Below are 21844 nucleotides of genomic sequence, written 5' to 3' on the forward strand. Positions count from 1 at the left end.
GTGACTCGTGTATTTTCGCGTCGTTCTTTTAAGCGAGCGCATACGTTAAAGTCCAAGCCCAAATTACTTGCGGGGAAAACTTTTCGCGGACCTCGTGAACGCGCGGACCCCGGGAGCAAACAATGTTTAAAGGATTGGTGCAACTTTTGAAGTTTCTGAAACTTTATGTTCTCCCACTGAACTCGAGAGTACTCGCGATATTCAAACGAAAAAGTTTACATAATTTATTTAAATATATGAGACCGAAGAATTTCCGCCGGTCATAAAATGACTTAATTGTGCGTTAGTAGATAGTGTAAGGTACTTCATGGGGCAGAAAATGAAAACGGAATATATTTAGAGTATTTAGACAAAGGCGAGCACCTGCGAGCATATCTTAATGTCTGCGGGCATAATAGTTGTACACACAGATACGTAGGTTTTGCTACGAACTTAAGTTTCGCGTTGATTCTTTATGCGTTGGAGCTGCTCGCAAATTACGGCGCTAAACTTCCACCGTAACTTTTCGTCTTTTCGAAGACGAACTCGCCGTACCTACGGCGTAAAGTTCATATTTTCTCTGACGGTGTATAAGTACGCACGTACGCGCGTATTCACGTATATATATATGCCCCGTCGCGCACATGCAATGGATACAATGATAGCGAGCTGTATAGCGAGCGGGAAGCGATGCAAGAGTCACGTTTCTCTTTTCCTGCTCCTTTCCGATAATAGGAATTACATTCACGTTACGCAGTCATGGAGGAAGCTGCATAAGGATGGGCGCTGGGTATCCCCGGCGCTTCCTAAAACAGGCCACGTCAACGAAATCGCCGCAAAACATCCACGCCACGTACGACGACGGAGCGTTTCTGCTCTGCGACTGACACATTTTTGCCGGGTGTATCTCGTTGCGAAATTCGCGGCGGCCGCACCCGTTAGCAACATTACGACGACACAAACATCGTGCATTATTTCCGCGGGGAAGGCGCTTGTCGGTGCCCATGCCGCGGACTAGATCGATCGGGACAACGCATACGTTGAACATCGCGACTATCTCTCAGGGTGAAACTTGATTCTCTTTTTTATCTAATTTTAATCTAGCCGTTGCGCTTACTCGGAAGAGGGAGGAAGAGAGAGAGAGAGAGAGAGACAGAGAGAGAATTTCTCTCTCGCGAAAACCGGATATGATGCCACGGCCGGATATCGACGCGCACACATACGTAGGCACACCGACGGCTCGGTACACACGTAGCCGCATCAAGGAAGAGGCACCTGAGAGCCGCAAAAGAGACTCTTGCACTTCTCATCGGCCGTGAAAGGCTGCACAATAAAGCGCGATATTAACGCCGCGAGCTTCCCGCTATTGCGCCGCAACTAGGATGCAATCCGTTCTCCCTTTCCCGCGCACCGCATAGCTTCCGCTTTTTTGGTCCGGCGGCGACGCGCACGTTGTCTTTATTGCGAGCACGTTCCACAAAATCCACGGCGCTTGTGACGTGTTCAAGGTCCGATCGAGTATGCCATCGATACACCGTAATGAAATTATCCTCCTTATTGCGAGGTTATTAAATACAACTAACGGATCTCAAACTCTATATGCAACGTTACACACGCTTTCGAAGTTTCCTCGTAATTGTAATCTGCTCTCATAATTTTGCATTTTGTATTTATGATTAACTTTCAAAAGCTACTAAGTCCATATATAGTCCATATATCTTCAAAAATTGATGTTTTTGGACGATTTAATATTAATTATTGACAATTTTTCTAATTCTATTATATTTTTCAGTTTTTCTACTCCTATTTCATATGTAATTTTTTTTTAATTTGGTCTATTTGATCTAGAGTTATACACGATCAAGAAGGTTTATATATGGACAGTGCAGCTTCAAGTAGTTGAGATTTGAAATGAAGCTTTTAAGGGTTAATCCATTCGGACATCGCAGTTAATTCGAGTTCTAAATCAAAACGATTCTTTCTCAAAGAGAACAAGGACTCATCCGTACTCTTATTAAAACAAAATTAATAACCTTGACCCCGACTCGAATTAGTACAGTTATCGGAATGTCATTTCACTGCTCCGCTCCGGCCGACTATTTCGGAAGTTTGAAAACTTTTATATTTCAATTCTGCGCTTCCTCCCCGTTCGCATACAAAATTCATCCGTTTCCGACGTATACCGAATATAATATCGATCATCGCTTTCCACGTGGCAGGCGAACGTGACTGCGAAGCCAGCGTTTACGACAGGTAAAATGCGCTTTCGGTTCGGAACGCGCTCCCGATGTCCTTCCGCGCATTACAGCACATCGGTTACGGTTCTACTCCATTTCCACGTCGCGCTTTTCCCCCCGTCTTTTCTACTCCGTCGCGCTTTTCCCTTATTTGCGCTCGCGCGTGCACCGAAAATCCCACCTCTCTCGTCCTTTCTCTCACATAAATTTCCTCGGTGTAAGGTCGACCTTATTTGTCAGCGGAACGGTCTCGTGACACTCGACCTACCTACACGGCTTATCTCGTTGTTTGACGCCGCGTTTGCTTATCCTCTCGTTCGAGCGGGCCGGATAGGGACGCGTTTGAAATAGACAATAAATATCTTCGGATAAGTCCGCATCGATAAGGGCAGGCACGGATATTTATCGTGCCTCGCGCGGACCGTTCCGCACTCGCGCCAAGTATCGCGCTCTCTATATCTTATTGTCGATTTCCGCGCGCCGGACATCCGTTTTGTGCAGTTGGTGCACGCTCGTGCATCGTATGTATTTCGGAAACCTGCATAAGTAAGGTTGCATAAAGATTTTCCGCGTGAAACTTGCCGACGCGCGCAGAACTGAACGATCGATCGCGGGAGCGGGTGGATGAATCTTTTCTAGAAATATTGTAGGCAAAGAAAAAAAAAACTACGAGACGATTTCTCATCGAACGCTGATTTGTCCTATTGAAGAAGCGAACAATCATCGCTCCCTTTTCGCGGCTTGTATCTACATTTGATTGCTCGCCGGCTTTTTTCGCTGCAGCGCGCGATCGATCGGCCACCGTTCGGCGAAGGCTAAATTAGCGAGTGATCCACTTCGAGGATAAACATTCTTCGATTCCGAGGAACCTAATCGCCTGTACTGTACCGGAGAAACTGCGTAATCAACATTTATATCGCTCCACGTATGAATAATCTCGAGTTCGATGCATATACGATGAAAAATGCAACACATTCAAATGCCGGCGCATGCAAATTCACGAATTACGCTCGTATGTAAAACATGTTTGTATCGCAGCGGGCCGAGAGCGAGCGATAGATTCTTCCCGTGATTATTTCGTACCGCAGACACGTTTTTCCATGTATTTCGCACACGAACGGCTGACTCCTCGTCGTGTTGCCGTATATAACGCGTCGAAACTCGCGGACGCACGCGCGGCCGGCGGGATATTAATTTCGATATCGAAATCAGATAATGCAGCCGCGGCGCAAAGTGCGCCGCGAGTTTCGACGGAGTTTCGATTCGCCGCGATCCATGGAAATGAGGTTCGGCCCAGTAATACCGATGCGCACCCGGAGTATATAACTTCCATTCCCTTTCTGCAATGTATAACGCGGTAAGCGGCGACAGCCCGTCGACGCGGTCCCGCGCTCGGGAGCTAGGTATTTTCACGAAGCCGCAAGTCATTGGCGACAAAATCGATATCAATTTTTTTTTTGTTACGACTCGAGGCGATTTTCAGATTGCGTGACGCGGAAAAGCGGTCTTGATTTCCCTCGAAAGCGCGGTTTAATATCCGACGCGAAACTTTTCTCAGGGTCCATTAAAGTAGTAGTTTTGAACAATTTTAAATCCGCGACAGCGCAAAACCGCCTTGCGGCGCGCATTGTCTCTAGAAATTGTTAACCCACAATAATGACTGAGCGGTATTTTAGATTTCAGATAAATGTGTATATAGGATACCAGACACGTCATCCAGCTGACTCATTTGTCCTCGACAGCTTTTGAATGACGAGTGTCAGCGACATCCTGCTTTCAATCGTTCTTGGTCATTCTCATCGATATTCCTTCGTACCGTCAAGTAACCCGATATCTTGGGTTATTTATGCTGCCGAAATTATCTGCCGCAATAATAACCGATACGTACTATCGATCCCGCTCGCTTCGGTTGCTTTTTAATCGGGCGATGCAAAGGCGATTATCATGGGAATTTCAACGTTAACGGCTGACAATCAGCGCGATATTGTCGAACCGAACATCAGCGAGCCGTAACTGCAGCTACAGCGAACATCATTCACTTGGTAACGTCGCTTGGGCGAGAAATCAAGGATCGGCGGGTGCCGAAGGACTTTTCACAGCTGCCTCGATGTAATCTCGCGACGAGGCGTGTGGAGTCACTCGCGTGACGCGGATGAAGAAAAAACAGACGTAGAGCTGCCACAAAGTTGGACAGGGCGGCAATTTAGCCGGGGCGTTCGTGATGACACGCAACTCGACGGACTTCATCCTCCGGTGGTCTTCACACAAGAAATAGACGGAGAATTCCTAATAAAAGCGTATACGAAATAATCGTGCGGTCGCGACCCGTTCGCCAGTCCTTTTTCCAACGGCTATTTTTCTTGGCAACAAGTGTCCCATTTCTCTTACGTCGTAAGAAAAATCTTGAATAACTCCGCGTCGCGCGCGTCAATTGATGATCGATTATTCATCGCAAATCGGGCATCAAAACGCTCGCTAATTGTCAACAATTTCACTTTCGGCGTCTCAACAATCTTCTCGGTATGTGTGTCTCCGACACAAACACGTAGATTAATCTGGGAGATTCTTAATTTATTTCGTCCGTTTGATTCTTGTGTAGCGCGGCTTTTATCGAATTTCAATGCGCGTTTCAATATACTCGCAATACCGTATCGATGCTTTATCGAGGAGCGCAACTTGAAGCGTTATTTCTTCGGCGCGAGAAAATACATCGTCGCCGTCGAGCAGGATACTCTAATTACGTGCTCGCTTCTTGTTTTCAGTCCGTATAGTCGCGAGAACGTTTATTTGTGTCGAGACTCGCGAGGCTAAAATCTGTAGTATTATCAACGGTACCCTCGTCACATCGTAAAGAAGACAGGTGTGTAGTAAACGAGTTTTGAAATCACCGGAAGTTCGTGCTATCTTTCTCTACCCGAACTCGACGGTAGTGTTATTTTCTATCGTATTATTTGTCTATCATGCGCGGTAAATGTCATCACGACGGACGTAAAGAAGATTTTTTTTAATCTACATTTTTATTAATATCGCGAGCGTACCTAAATTAATACTCCCTTAATGTCGTATTCGTGCTAATTAAACGAACTAAAATAGATTTATTGAGTTTTTAATGAATTATTTAATGAATTATCGAGCAAATTGGCAGAAAAGATTGGCTTATTTGGAAATGGGTCAACTAGGAATACTTTTTAGCCATCACATTTTAACAAATAAGTTGACAGTATACGAAAGTCATTCTGTCTGTCATTTATTCAGAAGTTAATGCAGACGTGGCTTACAATTAGTTCGGTTTCTGGATTACAACATTATAAGTGTTTCATGTTCATTCTATGCCCGGTTCAAACCTATATTTGTATACCGTGATTGAATGAGAAGGGACTAAATATGCTGAAGTTGAGAAGAGTTTCGCTTTAGGCGAGATTGCGGCGTATTATATAGACACTTCTGCTGGCGTTATTAATGTAACAGCGTGTCATACTGTAACGAGTCTTCTGTCGCTTGATCGAAAATCGATTAAGCTCAAGGATCTAAATTTAACATTTCGCTATTTCATATCCATCGAATTCGCTACCGCATTTTCCTACCGCAGCGCATTAATTGCGTGACCGATCATTTTAAATTATGTCATAATTTCTCGATGAAACGCGATGTCTCGTTTATTTTTCGAAAATTTGTCTACGTGGAAAGATTGCTTTTCTCTCGGAACGGTGCAGAGTAAACATCTTCATAAAGATCCTTACTGCACGCCGTCGATATCGATTGTATAATTGGAGCTTAAAAATTGAAACATTTTAGTGATTGCTAGAATTATTTACTTTATCTACAGCGTAATTAATAATTGATTGCAATGATTGATATATCAATATCTCAAATAATTCGTTTAATTATCATTAATTTTATTAAACTTAATTATGTACTGTTTTGCATTCGTGGGGATTTAAATGAAGAAGACAATTATTGAATGTTTAATAAAGAAACACCGAACGAGAGAAGGAGAAAGGAAAACGGAGTGAGAAAACAAAACGGAACGTTCTACTTCACTCGCTCGATATATATCGACCGCAGCGAGATATTTTGATATATTCTTCAATATTTAATTTTTCACTATCACACCAATTCTTCCTTGACACGTTAATTCTTCGCTTAGAGATCAGTGTGTCGTGTTTTATCTGCTTGCCGAAAATTAATTATGAAGAATTTAGAAAGAAGGACGAGCGCGAATTGCACGTTGTATGTCATTATGGATAATGGAAGCAGACATTGCCGGAATACGAAGAACGCATAATGCATATTTAAGTATGAAACGCGGATGCGGCGGTCTTGCTTGACATCCCCGTCCGCAAAATCATTCCGAGACTATTACATTCCATCAAGTACGTGCCTAACAATAAGTTGAGCGCGGGCCCGACCTCGCATCGCGCTTCCTCGGCTTATCGCTAATAAATGACTAACAAAGCCTCGCGGTATCTCACAGTCGCGGAATAAAAACGCCTACGATAATAATGTTGAATATAGAATTAGTCCACGACTGCGTTTCGCATCCGCAATTGTCGCGCAGAAGCATATCGGCTTTTACACATTTAGCCAGGCTCTCCGTTTATACCGTGGCTATAAAATCTACACTGAACATGCATATCGTATGTGGCAATATAAACGCTGAATCAGTGCCTACTTTGGAATAAGATAGCTCGAAGTCCAATGCGGCCATGGTATGTCGAAACGTTATCGAATATCATGCAAACGATGCGAGAATATAACGCGAGGAAATTTCGTTCCGTTTAAGAAAGTTGCGCTACCTCCTAAAGGTTAAAGAAGATATCGAATTCTGTAAAATGAGATGTCACCATTAATTGATTGCTGTCTGATATAGAAGGCACACTTAACTATATAGGTATGTAGGAAAAATGAGAGAACGATATTTGATTAAGAATCTATATACATATATATATATATATATATATATATATATATATATGTTAGTTGTAGAAATCAATATGACATTTCAGATATTTGCGCGAAATTGTTTGTTCCCAATCCATTGTATCGGGATTCAACTTTAAATGAAATCAACGGGGATTTAATCGAGATACGTAATCATCGGCATTGTTAATGCCGCAAATGAAATCGCTTCCGTGGACGTGAGCCGTCGATAATTATCGTAATTAAAATCATACGTGCGAAATGATACGAATCTGATATGATTAGTTCGTTAATGTAATCGTGACGAATTTTTATTTATGTAATAATGTCCGCGTAAAATGATTTTTGCGACCGATTTCTCGAATCCCGGCGTATTTGTAATTCGTAAACAGCGATTACGTTTTTCTCGAATTAGGTAACATTAATGTCCCTAAACCGGGAAACTTAATAGCGTTCTATTTATTGGATGTAATTACGAGCGAAATAATTCACAATTATTATTGTAAATAAATTATACGACATCGTTAATCGAGCGTTAATCGAGATGTCCTCCGAAATCAGATTGTTCCCGAAAGATAAGTTGTTGGAAGAAGGGACATATCTGGATTAATCTTGCAGATCATCGCGAGACTAAAACACTCTCCACCGCCTGGCTATCCACCGTGTCTTATCAGAAACGAAAATGTGCTCCTTATCGCTTTTTGCACTCCGCCCTCCCCTGCTCTCTTAAGTAACTTCCGTAAATGCTTACGGTAATTCAAGCAGGATGCGCCACGCTGGTCGCAGTTTCTATAAATAGGCTTTGCTTGATAAAATCAAGATAAAACGGGAGTCCGGCAAATTTGACGTCATCGTTTAAGATTCGTGACAAGTATCAAGAGCGTGATTTCAATTACGAGAAGACAATTAGATAGACAAATATTAATACCTTTTTAATGTGAGAGTTGTATGTTAGCGATAATGATGCGGATACTGGAAAACGGAGTAAGGAGATTAAATTACTCTTTATGGAAAGTCTGGATTTAACTTGAGAATAAACCGTTGATCTTCGTGACTAGGGGCAAGATGATGCTGGAGGTTGTCACACGAATGATAAATAGCGCGAAACTGCGGTTGTCGTATGATAAACGGTAATGAAATCCTCATCTGCACATTTCCGTTCCTAACGGCACGTTTTCGTATTGCTCACGTCATTCAGACCGGAGGCGAAATTGACAAGGGGGGGGGGAAGAAGAAGAAACGTTAGAACGTAAGGAATCTCACGTTTACGTAACTCGCAGAAGATTCCGCGTGATTTACAGTCTTATCGTAAGTGGACGATAATTCAGGTGTAACTGCCGGCCATCACGGAATTAAGCGGCGCTTCCACTCGACGCTGCTATCGAGCCTGATATCGAGCGAAGGGCGTCGAAAACGTGGATTTTTCGCGCCAGTCTTCCCGGGAGTCTTTATCCTAAGTGTTTTCACGCCGGCGCGGCGCGGCATCGAGATATATCGGCTCCACGACGTTTGCCGCGGAAAAGGATGGACTCCCGTCGTAGAAAAGGCCATTGAACGTTAGTCCTAGTCTACTGGATTCGACGACGATCAACTATGCCGCACAATAGACAATAGATCGTGGCGGCACAACGGGCACAACAATGCCCTTCCGCGGAATGTGTATATCGCGCGAGTGTCGCTACCGCGCGCAGATCCGCGCGCATGTACAACCGATCGGAGCCGTGTTCCGCTTCCGTTTCGAGATTCGGCGCAATATTTCGATACGAACAGCTCCGCGAGCGCGATTCCGGAAGTATCGCACCCGTGTACCACTCTCGGCGCGAAGGAACACGATGCGAGAGCTATATAGGGAGGGAAGGAGGGAGGGAGGACGAGAGAGAGAGATGTATATGTATATAGAAATCGACTCCGGGATATTCCACGCGTTAATCCTCCTACCGGCACGAAAATGACAATGAGCCGCGACGGACAATAGCCCCGGAGAAGAAAACAATGCCGGAAGAGGGATAGGATATATCGAGCGCGGGAGTCGGCCGACCCTCCTATATGTCTCTTTGTGCGGACAATCATTCGACGTACAATACTCCGTTAATACGTTTCGAATGGAGTCGATGGGGTCTTTGTACTCGCGCGATAACGCAAATGCGCACGCCGGCTTCTCTCTCTTTCTCTCGGCTATATTTAATTAATCGTATGGATATCGTCGAACCCCCGATGGATTGGCCTCGCTTAGCTCCGTCCCGCTTTTGCCCGGCTTCTCCGTGAATAAGAATCTTTGTTCTTTACGTAACACGTAAACCGCGTAACTCTGTATTCCGTCACGTCGCGCATTCCGCGCCGACCGAACCGAAGTGTTCCATCTCGCACGGGAAACATCGAAGATTCTTTTGGAGAATCTTCCGTTCAAAGAAAGCACTGTACGGGCAATCGCGGCATGGCACGGCACGGCAAGGCAAGGCAAATCTCTTCGCGCTGTTGCGCTCTAGCAGATTCCAAGTGGCTTTTCTAGCACATGGAAAAGTTTCATATATGCCGCGAAGTGTCCGACGTGCTTGCGAATCCTCGAACTTTTATATCCGCGAAATATAAAACGACAGGGCATCTTGGCTCCGCGGAAGGTCAGTCTCGATCATTGTCGAGGGTGTCAAGGAATTCGTTGGTTTCCCAAGCCCGCTCGCTGCGCCGTGGCGATGTTGAATAACGTCGAATAACGGATTCAGATCAGAAGGGATCCGGTGAGAAATGCACGTCGAGGAACCGAAAGGGATTCCGTCGTAAAATTCCACGCGGCTGACTCTCTGTGGCGCGATGTCATACATAAACGGAAATTTTCGCTTTCGCCATTTCCTACGTGATCTCGTAGGTTTAAGTATTTATTGCCATCTCCCCGGCGGTAGGGGAGAGATCGAACATCCTCCGTTGCGCGATACTTTACCCCCCCGGGTTAGCCGCGGTGGCATCGTTGTGGCCCGTATTCGGGAAATGTGTAGGTGCTATACGAGGCATCACGCCTATCGGATGCATACATATATGTGTGTGTACATGCGGATGTGTGCATGTCGTTGATTATTCTATACACCGAGGTGTCCTATACTCAACCGAGCGGCGGGATGCGCAGCGCGACCGTTGATAACGATATCGCACACGCGACGACGACGACGACGACGACGACGACGACGGCGGCGGCGGCGGCGGCGGTGGTACTCTACTATTTTTTACGACATACGAGAACACCAGATGGAGAGGATGACGTGGAAAAAGAAGAGCGCAGGTGAGAGGGAGCGATGAGAGGTGGTTGTGGCCCGACACGACGGGTCACGCGAAGCTAAAATTTCATCCGACGACACAAAAGCGTTCCAGCCGTGATCTCCTTCGTCTTTCTTTCTCGCTCCCCCGTGTCTTTGTGTACGTCCACAGGCGGTGTTTTCGGGAATGCGGCATTCCACGACGGTCGGACACGTATTACGAGGCCGCCTCTTGGACGTATTTTTTACAGCGAAATCGCTGTGGATCATATATTTTTAAATGACACAAATCTCTTCCGTGTCCCGGATTCTTTCATTGCCTTTCTTTAACATAATATAGGTTTCCATTAATTTATGTATGTGTAAGTATAAGTACTTACGAAGAAACGAGATAAACTATTGTTTAATCGAACCCGATGGAGAGGTCAACGACGTCTTGGCTATTTGGGACGCGGCGTCTCGAAATTAATACATGAGACTGAAGGGACTAGTGGGAATAAGCAGTGTTTGCGGTGCCATATACGCTTATGCTCTATGCCTGCAATGGACCTATTCAACAAGCGCGTTGTACAGCTATATATAGCTATATACTCACAATCATCCTTTATTAGCTTATCACGCTACGTCAACGAGAATTTGATTTTCCCGAAAATAATAAATTATTCGATCAATTTCAAAAATTTCCCGAGGACGAGAGTTTCTTGAAATCAGTCGAATAATTTAGCTCTCTTCTCTTAGCAATTCACCAGCGGCACGCTCGATGTGTTCGGTAACGGGTCAATCTTTTTCGTTTTTACAACGATCAATTTTGCCGCGCGTTCGGTAATCCGTCAGCGTGGTCTCGATGTCGATCATCTCCACCGTGAAATGTCAATCAAACCGCTATGACGCTTTCACGTCCACGAGTCGCGCGTATGATCGCACGTATCACCGCGTGCCGCGCGGTTTTATCGAGGCTACAAAAGTGGCGACTCTAAATCTGCGTTTTATGAAGGTGAACTGCCCGTGCGCGTTAATTCCACGACCGCACTAGTAACACGCATTCTCGGCTCGTAAATGAGACGGAGTCGACAACGCACGCGGATTGTAATAAATTATAAGTCTGGCATTAATGCCGCTCGTCGCGGTCGTTACGACGCGTAAGCGCGCGCGGCCCGTGATTTCGCGGCTTTGCGCCGCGAATTGCCGACGCGTGTTTCAAACATTAGCCCCTTTTATATCAGCAACGAAGTTCCCGTGTTTTATACAAGCGCGAGCCAACCGCGGGGCTCGTTTGTCATCTGACGAAGAAGTCGACGAGATTTATCATCGCCTTTTGTGTCTAATCCACCACATCTGATTTTTTTAAAAATAATTTCATGTTGTTTTGCGAAACATGGAATTCGTCAGATAATCTGATAAAAAATCAAGGAAAATGATTACGTATTTAAAATCTTGATTTTCTTTTCGATGAAGTGAAAAAAGGAAGTTTGTAAAACTGTATTTCAGTTTTTCTATTATAATCACTGAAATGTCGTTCGATTGATAAAATAGAATCCTTCCAGAGTATCTCCTTCTGGATCTCGACACTCATTGCTTATATATAGGATCACAATGCGGAAGTTCTAAATCTAATAAGTTTAAGCGGGCGATATTGTTTCGTTGGCATTCCGAGTGCATCCTCGGGTAAAGAAGTCCCTCATCGGTTCACGCGCGAACGCACGCACATACCTTTTTACGGCTATAGTAAGACGTGTCGGTTGTCACGAAGTAAACGACGAGCGGATTTGGGGCTGCGCCTTCGAGCACTACCGCGCTAGCTCGTAAACTCTTAACGACCCGGCAGTTTTAGGGCGATGCCTCGCGCATCGCCCGTTCTGCGATGCGTATACGTTTCGCGCTATTACTGCCACCGCACATTCGCGCCGACGAAACGCAGGTAAAGGTTCGCGCACGGCGAACTTATTCGCGACTATTAACACGGCGCGAATACCCGGTTTGAAGTATCTACGGCGGTTTACGACGATAATTCCCGCTCTAGTTAGCAAGCGATGAGCTTCAGGAATGTTTCAATATGTTTTGCTTACTCTTTTAAAGACGGATTTTAAATTTATCTTTAGATCGACCTGAGAAACTATCGAAAAACGTGATTTATGTCATTGAACATCGCGATATCGCCGAAAGTGCTCGACCTGTTTATAATGTAAAACGATATCCGAAAACTGAGAGACGTATGCGATTCCGCTTAAAGCAAATCGAAGTGTATGGAATAAATTTTGGTCGCGCGAAGTTTCGTTTCCAAGAAAAATGATTTCGATGTAACTACGTACGGGTCTGTTTGATTGAAACATGAATAATAATATCATACCAAATATTTCATAGTTATTTTAGAAAAAAATATTTTGAATAAAAGTTTTACAGAGGGAAAATATGATACGATAAATTTTTAATGACATACACGTTTCCTATTGATAATATTACAAATGCTTTTCCTAAATATCACATGTTTTCCATGCATTAGTAAAATTATCATATTGATCTATGCGCAAAGATATTATGTTACAATATAAGTATTTTTTTTTGAAAATTGAAAAATCAGTGGAAATAATACAACCCATTGCACATTCAGATACATCGTCTTTAAAAATCAGATACTGTGAGAAGCCGTGATGTCTGGAATAAATGTTTGATCTGTATCAGTACCATGAATCTCATAGCTCTTCAAGAGCTTACGCAGCATCGAAAACTGATATTGATTCGTCTTATCCGATTCGTCGATAGTAGCTCGCGAATTAGGCGTCGTATTATCGGAGGTTTCGCCCGGTATTTTGTAGAGTAGCTCGGAGAATGGACGCGTAACCGCGCAGGAGGAAAAAGTAAGTCTTGAAAGGATGATGGAGCGCTAAGGATTGATTAAGTGGCTAAGGATTGACCTCGATATGCCGCGCAAAGGGGATATCAAGCCCGCGCGCCAGGCCGACGTACACGGATGGCGTGTAAGCGCGAGCGAGAACGCGAGAGGTGACTCGGGCCTTACGAGGCCGCGAGGCAAAGTAGTCGGCAAGTTGGTTTAATTGAGTTAGGTGCGGCGACAGTAATCCATAACATGCGCACACAGGGGAGCCGGGCGAGCGAGCGAGCGAGCAAACGAATGAATATGGGCGAGAGAGCGTTGGTGAGACGAGACGAGACGGTCACCGGCACGGCGCCTCGCGCCGGGTTACAGAGGGTTGGAGAAGGAAAGGCGCGGAGAATTCTCGCCGCGATTTCTCTCCCTCTCGCGCGCGAACGCACCACATCGCCGCGTCTCTCCCTCGCGCGTGTAACGTGTGTGCGCGAGGCCTGGTTTAGCTTCGATTATCGATACGGAATGCACTTACGGCGCATAATGCACCCGCGAGGCAACACGTTCGCCCGCAGTCAGGCGTATCCGGGTGTCCGCCCGTCCTTACGCGATATTTTACCTCGCGTGTACCGCCTTTTACCCCTTTCGCGCCACTATGACATCCGCCATAATCATCCGTCGAACGCGCAGCGATATTCTAAAATTGAAGTGCGAGGGTGTATCAAGATCGGCGTAACGCATTCGTTTCCGCATCGAGATTTCCGTGAAAAGAATTGCACGTAATATATTAAAATTTTTTTATATATTAATAAATGTCAACATTAATGCATTTATATATTAATATTTTTTTCTGTAATTAACATTTATATATATATTTTTTATTAGATATATTTTTCTTATTTTTTTAATAATGTTATATTAATAGTGTTATATTTGTACAACAGAAGCATCGGCGATTCACTTTCAACTTTCCGCGCTGAGCCTTTTTCACGAAAGCTCTCTGTTCGATATAACATAATTAATCTACTTCAATTATCACGCGATCGGCGCAGGTAACCGCTGAAATTCGTCAGGCACAAGCTTGGCTAGCATTATTTTTTTTTACCGTAAATCGACTTAAAGCCATTTTTCCACGCCAGTCCGTGCATCGCGTTGTGTAAATCGAGGAGGGTGCGTGCGCGGGAGTTTCGTAAGCGTGTCACCACGTTGTTACTTATTGCCAGTCACGTTAGGTACGCCGGTACGTGCGCGCGATGACCTGGTTATCGATAATCCTCACATTAGATAAACCCGCGTGGTACGGTAGTGGTAGGCGCGCGCCGCGCCCATCCGCGCGGCAATCTTTCAACAAATTAACTCCTCGCTCTTCGTGACGAGCGGCGACAGCGCGCGCCGGGGATATCGCGCCGCACACACAGCCGCGATTATGCGAGAGCCTTCTTTCTCGGCTCTCTTCCGGGAGGGAGGGAGGAATGTATATGGATTTAGGCACCCTCGAGGATACGCAAGCTCTTCAAATTGGGTCGCGCGCACAGAATGCGACACGTCAAACACACTCACGCGGTTCACGCGCTCGCGGAAATGCGTGGCGCGATCCGTAATCCGGTATTTGCATAAGCCTTAAACTAAACTCAAACGTATAAACACGCTTTGCCTTCCAGGTTTATCGTCGCGTGCCGCGAGACCCGGCTTTACCTCACGGCCGTGCCTACCCCGCGCGGGACTATTAGTCGTCTTTCGCTCGAAAACCGCTGCGTGACGTCTCGCGATGATTCGCACGCGGACGGCTAATTTATTTCTCGGTGCATCGTGCACGTCAATGCATCTTTCTCCCTTTCCCCCATATTTTTTAACGCTTTAATTAAAGCCCCGGCCGAACCGGGCGTATCCATCTCGCGACGCGCAGGCGTTGGCCGCGCGCGTTTTAGAAATTACTCAACGCGGAAGAGCAATCGCCGACCGAGAGTCTAATTAGCGAGCTCATTCCCGCGGCTCTATCGCTTCCCTGTCCCGCGTTTCCTCCCTCGCCGCTCACGGTGCCGGCGTGCATCTCTATAACTTTGACAATAATCCGGCCGTAATACTCTCCCAGAAATCGGGGACAGCGACGTGTTTCTCGATATCTCCTTGGATCTGGTCGCTTTCCAACCGTTGTGTAATCTTCGTCGCTCGTAATTGATCCGATAATTACGCGGTTCTACATGGCAAACAATTAAGGTAGTCCTCCAGATCAATCGCACGGGAATTTCGTGCGGTTTTCCGTGCGCGACGGAAGCTCTCGCTATTTTTTTTTTTTTTTTTTTTTTTTTACGCGGTGCAATCGCGGCGGAGCAATTTTTAATATTTTTATAAAATTCGCCGGGAGCGCGTCCGCAACAAACTGCGCGCGATTACACCGGGGAAAAAAGTGGGAATATAATTGGCTTCGTTTCTGGTAATGAGCGTTTGATGCTATCGGGATAAATTTCGTGTTTCGCTTTCCGTGTCACCGGCGCGCGGCGCGGGGTCGCGATTGTCCAGAGATACGTATCGGTCGCTTCAGGAAATATCGCGCGACGCGACGCGACGCCCGGGCGAGAGATATGAAAAATGCGAAACGGCTCCCGAGCCGACGCGAATCCTTTTACAGTTGACGCTTTTCCGATGACGTCGCTGATAACGCTACGCCGACGATAATACCGGAAATGTCATCTCCCGGGGTCGATCCCGTTGCCGGCGTCGCCGATGACGCCGCGCCGACGCGACCGGCCATCCACGCTCGCGAGAAAGTTCGCATTTTCATAAATTTTTTTCTTTTCCCTCCCTGTCAGCGAGTTCTCGATGGCGCACTACGGCGGAATTGTAGAACGCGTTCGTACAATAAGCGTGAAAAAAAGGCGATAAATTCGGGAAATGTTTTAACCCAATTAGATAAGTTAATGGCACATTTTATCGCGGGGGCGCTCCAGCGGAGATAAACGCGCACGCCACGCGCGGATACGTGAAAATTATAAAGATTATCCGTGCGTATATTACGTTTAGGCGACTTCTCGCCGTAACGCGATTTGGGTATTAGCGGAATAACCGGCGCGGCAGGCTGCTTAAGCGGCACAAACATACAACGCCCCGTCGCGCGCCGACCGGCTCCAGCGTGCACTTAGTGAAATGAGGATTAATAATTTCCGCGGTCGTCCACACGGCGCGGCGCGGGCGGGGAGAAATACCGGTCGTTCGTGCGTTGGTTGTCCTCGCGAAAAAATTTACCAACGGGAAACGCCGCGCCGGGCGCGATAAGCGCGCCGATTGAATCGGTGCCAACTACACTTTTACCGGGTTTAAAAACTTATCATTGTTTAACTATTCGCGCTGTCCGACCTGGTCCGTTATCTCACTTGCAGAAGGCGAGATTCGAAGCGAAATGTGAATTATTACGACGAATTTGCCGCGTTGTGATTTCTGTTAATACGTCGAGCAAATACATCTTGGAGGAATTTGTTAAGCGTCTATTCTATAAGCGAATTAGTTATACCGAGTTCCCCACCGGCGTTTCTATCGAATTTCGCGGATTCGCGAACGCTAAATAAACTAGACGATATATTCCCATAATTTCCAGCGGGGCGCGAGGCACGATCGATCATCTGTCGTCGAGGAGCAATTATCAAAGTGCGAGCGATCAACTTCACATTTACTCGATGTTCAGGGCATAACAAAGACACGGGACGTAAAAAAAAAGGTGGAGAAAACAAAAACTAAAAGGCAGAAAGACTCCCGGGGGTTGACGAGATTGGACAGTATATACCATGCAGGTACGAATCGAGGGTTTTTCGCTGCGGATTAGAGAGCGCGTTGCGCGTTGCCACCTCCGGAAAAAAAAGCGGGACGGGCGGGAGGAACGGTGCGGTCGAATTCAATAAATCTCGCTCGTCGATAGTTTCGATAAATGGTTTTGATACGGAACACGGCGGGCTCCATCCGTAATCCGCTAGAACGTACCTGGGTTTTCGGCTTGTGACATAAAATGTCGTTGGGTCTCTTCGGGCACAAAATAGAATATAGGGCGGCACGACTGACATGAATTCCTCCTAACGACGCGAGTACGTGAGATCTCTCTCTCCCTCCCTCTCTCTCTCATTCTATCTTCGCGAAAAATCTTTTCTGGCGAACGGATAGATCGCGCGTCACTTCTCTTCTGCTATCTTAGCGTTGAATCAAGCTTGATGGGAGTATTTATTAATCTTGCGTGGTTACCGTTCATTCGGTGAGATATATACATACCTTTTTGGGGGAGTACAATTACACAATAATGTGTGAGGAGAGATATTTACAATTCACAATATTAGCACATCAAATATTCGCGGCATGTACGGCAAATATGCAGAAGTTGCGGAATATGCGATTTCCCTATTTCGGAATATATTCCAAACTAACTGCGAATCAAAAAAAGTAAAGTTGATGTACAGTCAGTCGATGGAAGGCTGACACACTCCTAGTCGCCGTTGCATTGTTGACAAACTTAATGAAAAATGGCAATCTTTGCCGAGCATGCTGCTGCAATATCTCTTTGGCATTTGAGCGCATTGAACGTTAGAGTGTACGGCCTCATAAAAAAAGGTGAACTGGCTGGGGCGTTTCACGTGTGCATATCGTTCCATTTATCTGAGCCTATTTCCGGCGTTACGAGTTGTTTCCATCGCAAATAGTCGTTGGATTAATCCTCTCGATGGGGCAATAATCGCGATATGCAACGTATCGCATTGATATTTTTCGTAATTTCGCTCTGCGGCGTGGTCGAAACCACCGGCTAACCCGCGCGGTCCTCATCGAGAAGCGCGATATAAAATGTAACGTTAAAACACAACCCGGGGGGAGGAGGGGGGTTACCGGGAAACTTGATAGAGAAATTTCCCGCTAATATGCGGGGCTCCGCGGGCGAATGCAGTATCGGGCAAAGTACTTAATGGATCTCTGGCGCGAAAGAACTGGGCTAAGAGATGCTTTCTTCCCTCGAAGAATCTAAAGGGAACGGGGCGCGAAGCACACAGCGATACGATGGCGCTTAACACCGGCGGCTAACGCGGAAATACAAATACAGCCTCCGCATGCTATACAGATGTTGCCCTCAACTGGGGCGGAACAAGATAATGGACGAAGTGTTAATTTGGATGTTTGAGAGGACGGATCGGTACGCGGTTACGAGTGGAGTGTGTGCTCGATTGAGTACGAGCGATAATAAATTTGAGTGACGTCGACGATTGTTCGGAATGATTTTGACACAGAGACAGAATGGGAGAGGGGAGGATGATTTCCAATTCAATTATCGGGGAGGTTTCCTCAATCGACGAGTTATATATGTGAATAATTGTACCTGTTATATACGTTGTATTTTAAACAGGTTGAGCGACAATCGTTTATCGGTTTTTCCGAAGAAACATAATTAAGCTCGTCGCTATGAATAATCATTAACGTCAGATCAATTAGATTGTTAAACGCCACTTTCACAAATCAACCTTTGCGAAACGATAAAAAAAGAATAGGAGGATCGAGGCCAAAATGCTAGAGCAACAATGAAAAAATCCGCGCAAACGATTTATGGCCCAAGATGTCCGGCTGGCTTCCACTCATTCTGTCGTGTGTTATTTATTTTGTCGTTTCACCATATTCCGCAGTGACGGGTTCCGGGCGTGAACGTTTGCGAGCCCGGCTGAATTTTATGCAATTCCAGTGATATCGCTTTTACGGCGGCACAAATTTACTTAAAATTCGGGACAGAGCCCGCATTAAGTGCGGGTAAACCGCATTGTGGCTGGAGCCACGCAAGCTGCAGGAATGACAGCGCTTCGTCGCCGTCACGTATTGCGGTCGCAAAGCATTAACAAAAGAGTGACAGGGAACGTTTTCGGTACTCAAAAATACCGAGTGTTCAATAAAATGAGCGCATTTTGTACCGTTCTCTCTTTCACTCTCGAGCGCGCGCGCGCGACTCTTTTTACCGAAGCGAATTATTGTACCGTTATTATATTAATAACAATCTCTTTTAGAATTACGTATAGGTACTTTTTTTTCGCGACCAAACGACAGTTGCTAACAACAAGTCTTTGTGAATAATTTTGCATACCTACTTGGAAGCTGTATTTTCTTCTACACGCCTTTCGCTCCGTCTTTGTGCATTAACTTAAAGAGACTCTAATGCCGCATTAGCAATGCCTACTTTACGTAACTTATGAATAGTTCTGAGATAGCGTTCCAAGTTGTATTCCTCGCTCTTCGGTGTTGCTGGAGTAGACATTGTTGTGAATGATGCATAAAGATTCTTGCAGCCTCGAGGGTTTCGCCCCGAGATATGTAATTTCTAATTCAATTAGCATTCAGTACCTGGAAATTTAATTAAGATTGTTCCATCGCAAGTTACAAATTTTCCCTAATATTTCGCTCCCATTACATCGTTTTGCACGTATATACGCGGGAGCTGTCGTGATTGTGATAGTTAAATCTCGCAAAAAATGCGTATCGAGGGAGCGCTTGATATTTTAAATTTACGTATAAAATGTAAAACGAACACCGGGAAAAAAAAATTCCCGTGTACGGCCAAAATAGATGCGATAGGACGATTAAATGCGAGCTGAAATAATTATTAAGCGGATTATGCCATTTAACGAGGAAGAGAGAGAGAGAGCAACGCTTATCTTAGATATTATAAATTCAACGTTTGACTCATATTTCCATATATTATTAAATATATTTTCATCAGAGCGCGTATTTTCGTCGATTCTGCTCAAGTATTCAATGCACTATATTCGATGAGATCTACATAGAGGTGATAATGTATGCTCACCTACCACAATTATCTCGGTATCATCAAGTATGCATTAGACTTATTAATGTAACAACGTTGCGATATGTTGTACTTATGTTATATACGATAAGAAAAACTCGTTCTGTTTCGCGGTCTCGCTTCCGTTGAAATGATGTTATGCGTAACGCATTATCCCTAAATCCGAACGATGCTCTTGGGCGATTATCCGCGCCTTATCGGGCGCAATATCCTAAATGGGCGATATCGTCATCCCCCGTTTCTTCTTTATGTTACAGCGTCTGCAACGAGATTGAGGCACTCAAGACACCTGGACGTGAGATCGCAGTTTCTGGGCGAGGGTGTATTATCGGTGAGTGCTTCTCGATTCGTTCTTGATTCGATTTCTCGTTTTCCCCCCCCTCCTTCCACCGCCGCCGCCACCATTTACACTCCTTTCCTTCTGTCTCAGACACCGGAGCCCGGTTCCTTTTACTACCCGAGATCCCGGGGATGATCCAACCAGATCCCCGTATAAACCACCTTTCCAGCAAGTTGGATAATGGATTTGTCCCTTCCTTCAACGCCTATCTGCCGAACACTTTAAATATTTACCGTGCGCAGTCTATGTGACATCGACGAGCGGGGCCTGAATTCATTGCCACTCGTTGGATATGTATGGAGCGTGCGAGAAGTCGCGATCGAGGCAGCGAGTTTAAAATATATTTTATTTTAGCATCTTAATATATATTTTTATAGAGTTTTAGATTTGAAACTAAATGAAATAAACCGAATAAATAACGGTTTACTTCGCCAGTCAATAATTAGCTTATTAACAGTAAAAACTTTAATCGACCCTACTGGCTATTATTATAATCGTCATGACAATACGACCATTGATTTTAGTCAGATTAATCGTCAAGACGGTTTGATCCTTCTAAATTGATGTAATTTTGATGCTTATATATAAGCATTCTATATTTAATTTAATTTATTGCGAAAAATATTACCTCAGCCAGGGTTCGAACCTGGAACCTCCCTCATTCCGTGAAGGGTGTCGTACCAATTTGATCATTGAGGCGTGTGGTAATAACATGTAACTAAACAATAATAGAATGAAATGAATTAAATTATTTAAATATATGAGTTGATGTAATATAAGCATGATTATATATAAGCATCAAAATTACATCAATTTAGAAGGACCAAAATCCATGGTCAAAACGTGTTGACGATTAATCTGACCAAATTCAAATGGTCATATTGTCATAACAATTATAATAATAGCCAGTGGAGTCGATTAAAGTCTTTACTGCTAATTAGGCTAAATGAAATAAATATTGGCTCTTGATTGACGTTTTTAGAAGAATTGAAACTCTAAAAAAAATATTGAAGCTAATACAATATCGATAAGCACGGATTTTTATACGATGTAATATTTAAAAGATACGTAATTATTCATGATACTCGCACAGAAATATCGATATCACCACTCCTCTATTTAGATCCTTTTTAACCAAATGTTCATATTAGCTGAACGAGACCGTGGATCTCTTTATGTTTAGCATAAAACAAACCTCAATAACCAGTGATCTCCAACAATCGTGTCGTGGTATTTACGCGGACAATATTTAATTTTTGGAATCCATTAAATGCAAATATTATACCATGTATTATCGCCAAAGTCGAGATTTACTCAGCAAACTTTTCTCTGACAGAAAGACGTGTTTGACTAAGCAGCTCGCGCCAGATTCGGGCTTTCCCTTTGTTGTTTTACATGAAACGTCTTGAAATCGGACACTCGTAATATGACGGTTTATGATGCAAGATTCTTGTACTTTGCCAATCAATATCATGGCTTTCAAACGTT

At 44.8% G+C, this 21844-nt stretch overlaps 1 protein-coding gene across 2 annotated transcripts in view; it reads left to right on the top strand.

Annotated features, from left to right (window-relative positions):
- LOC112461971 (DE-cadherin) overlaps nucleotides 1-21844 on the top strand; it is a 118560-nt gene that overhangs the window by 84981 nt on the left and 11735 nt on the right. For both annotated transcript variants that reach the window (XM_025027446.1, XM_025027447.1), the window contains exon 2: nucleotides 20274-20347. In XM_025027446.1, coding sequence (XP_024883214.1) covers nucleotides 20274-20347 — 74 coding nt within the window. The remainder of the gene's footprint in view (nucleotides 1-20273; nucleotides 20348-21844) is intronic.

The sequence above is a fragment of the Temnothorax curvispinosus genome, unplaced genomic scaffold (assembly GCF_003070985.1).
Source record: "Temnothorax curvispinosus isolate PA1 unplaced genomic scaffold, ASM307098v1 QBEX01011923.1, whole genome shotgun sequence".
NCBI lineage: Eukaryota > Metazoa > Arthropoda > Insecta > Hymenoptera > Formicidae > Temnothorax > Temnothorax curvispinosus.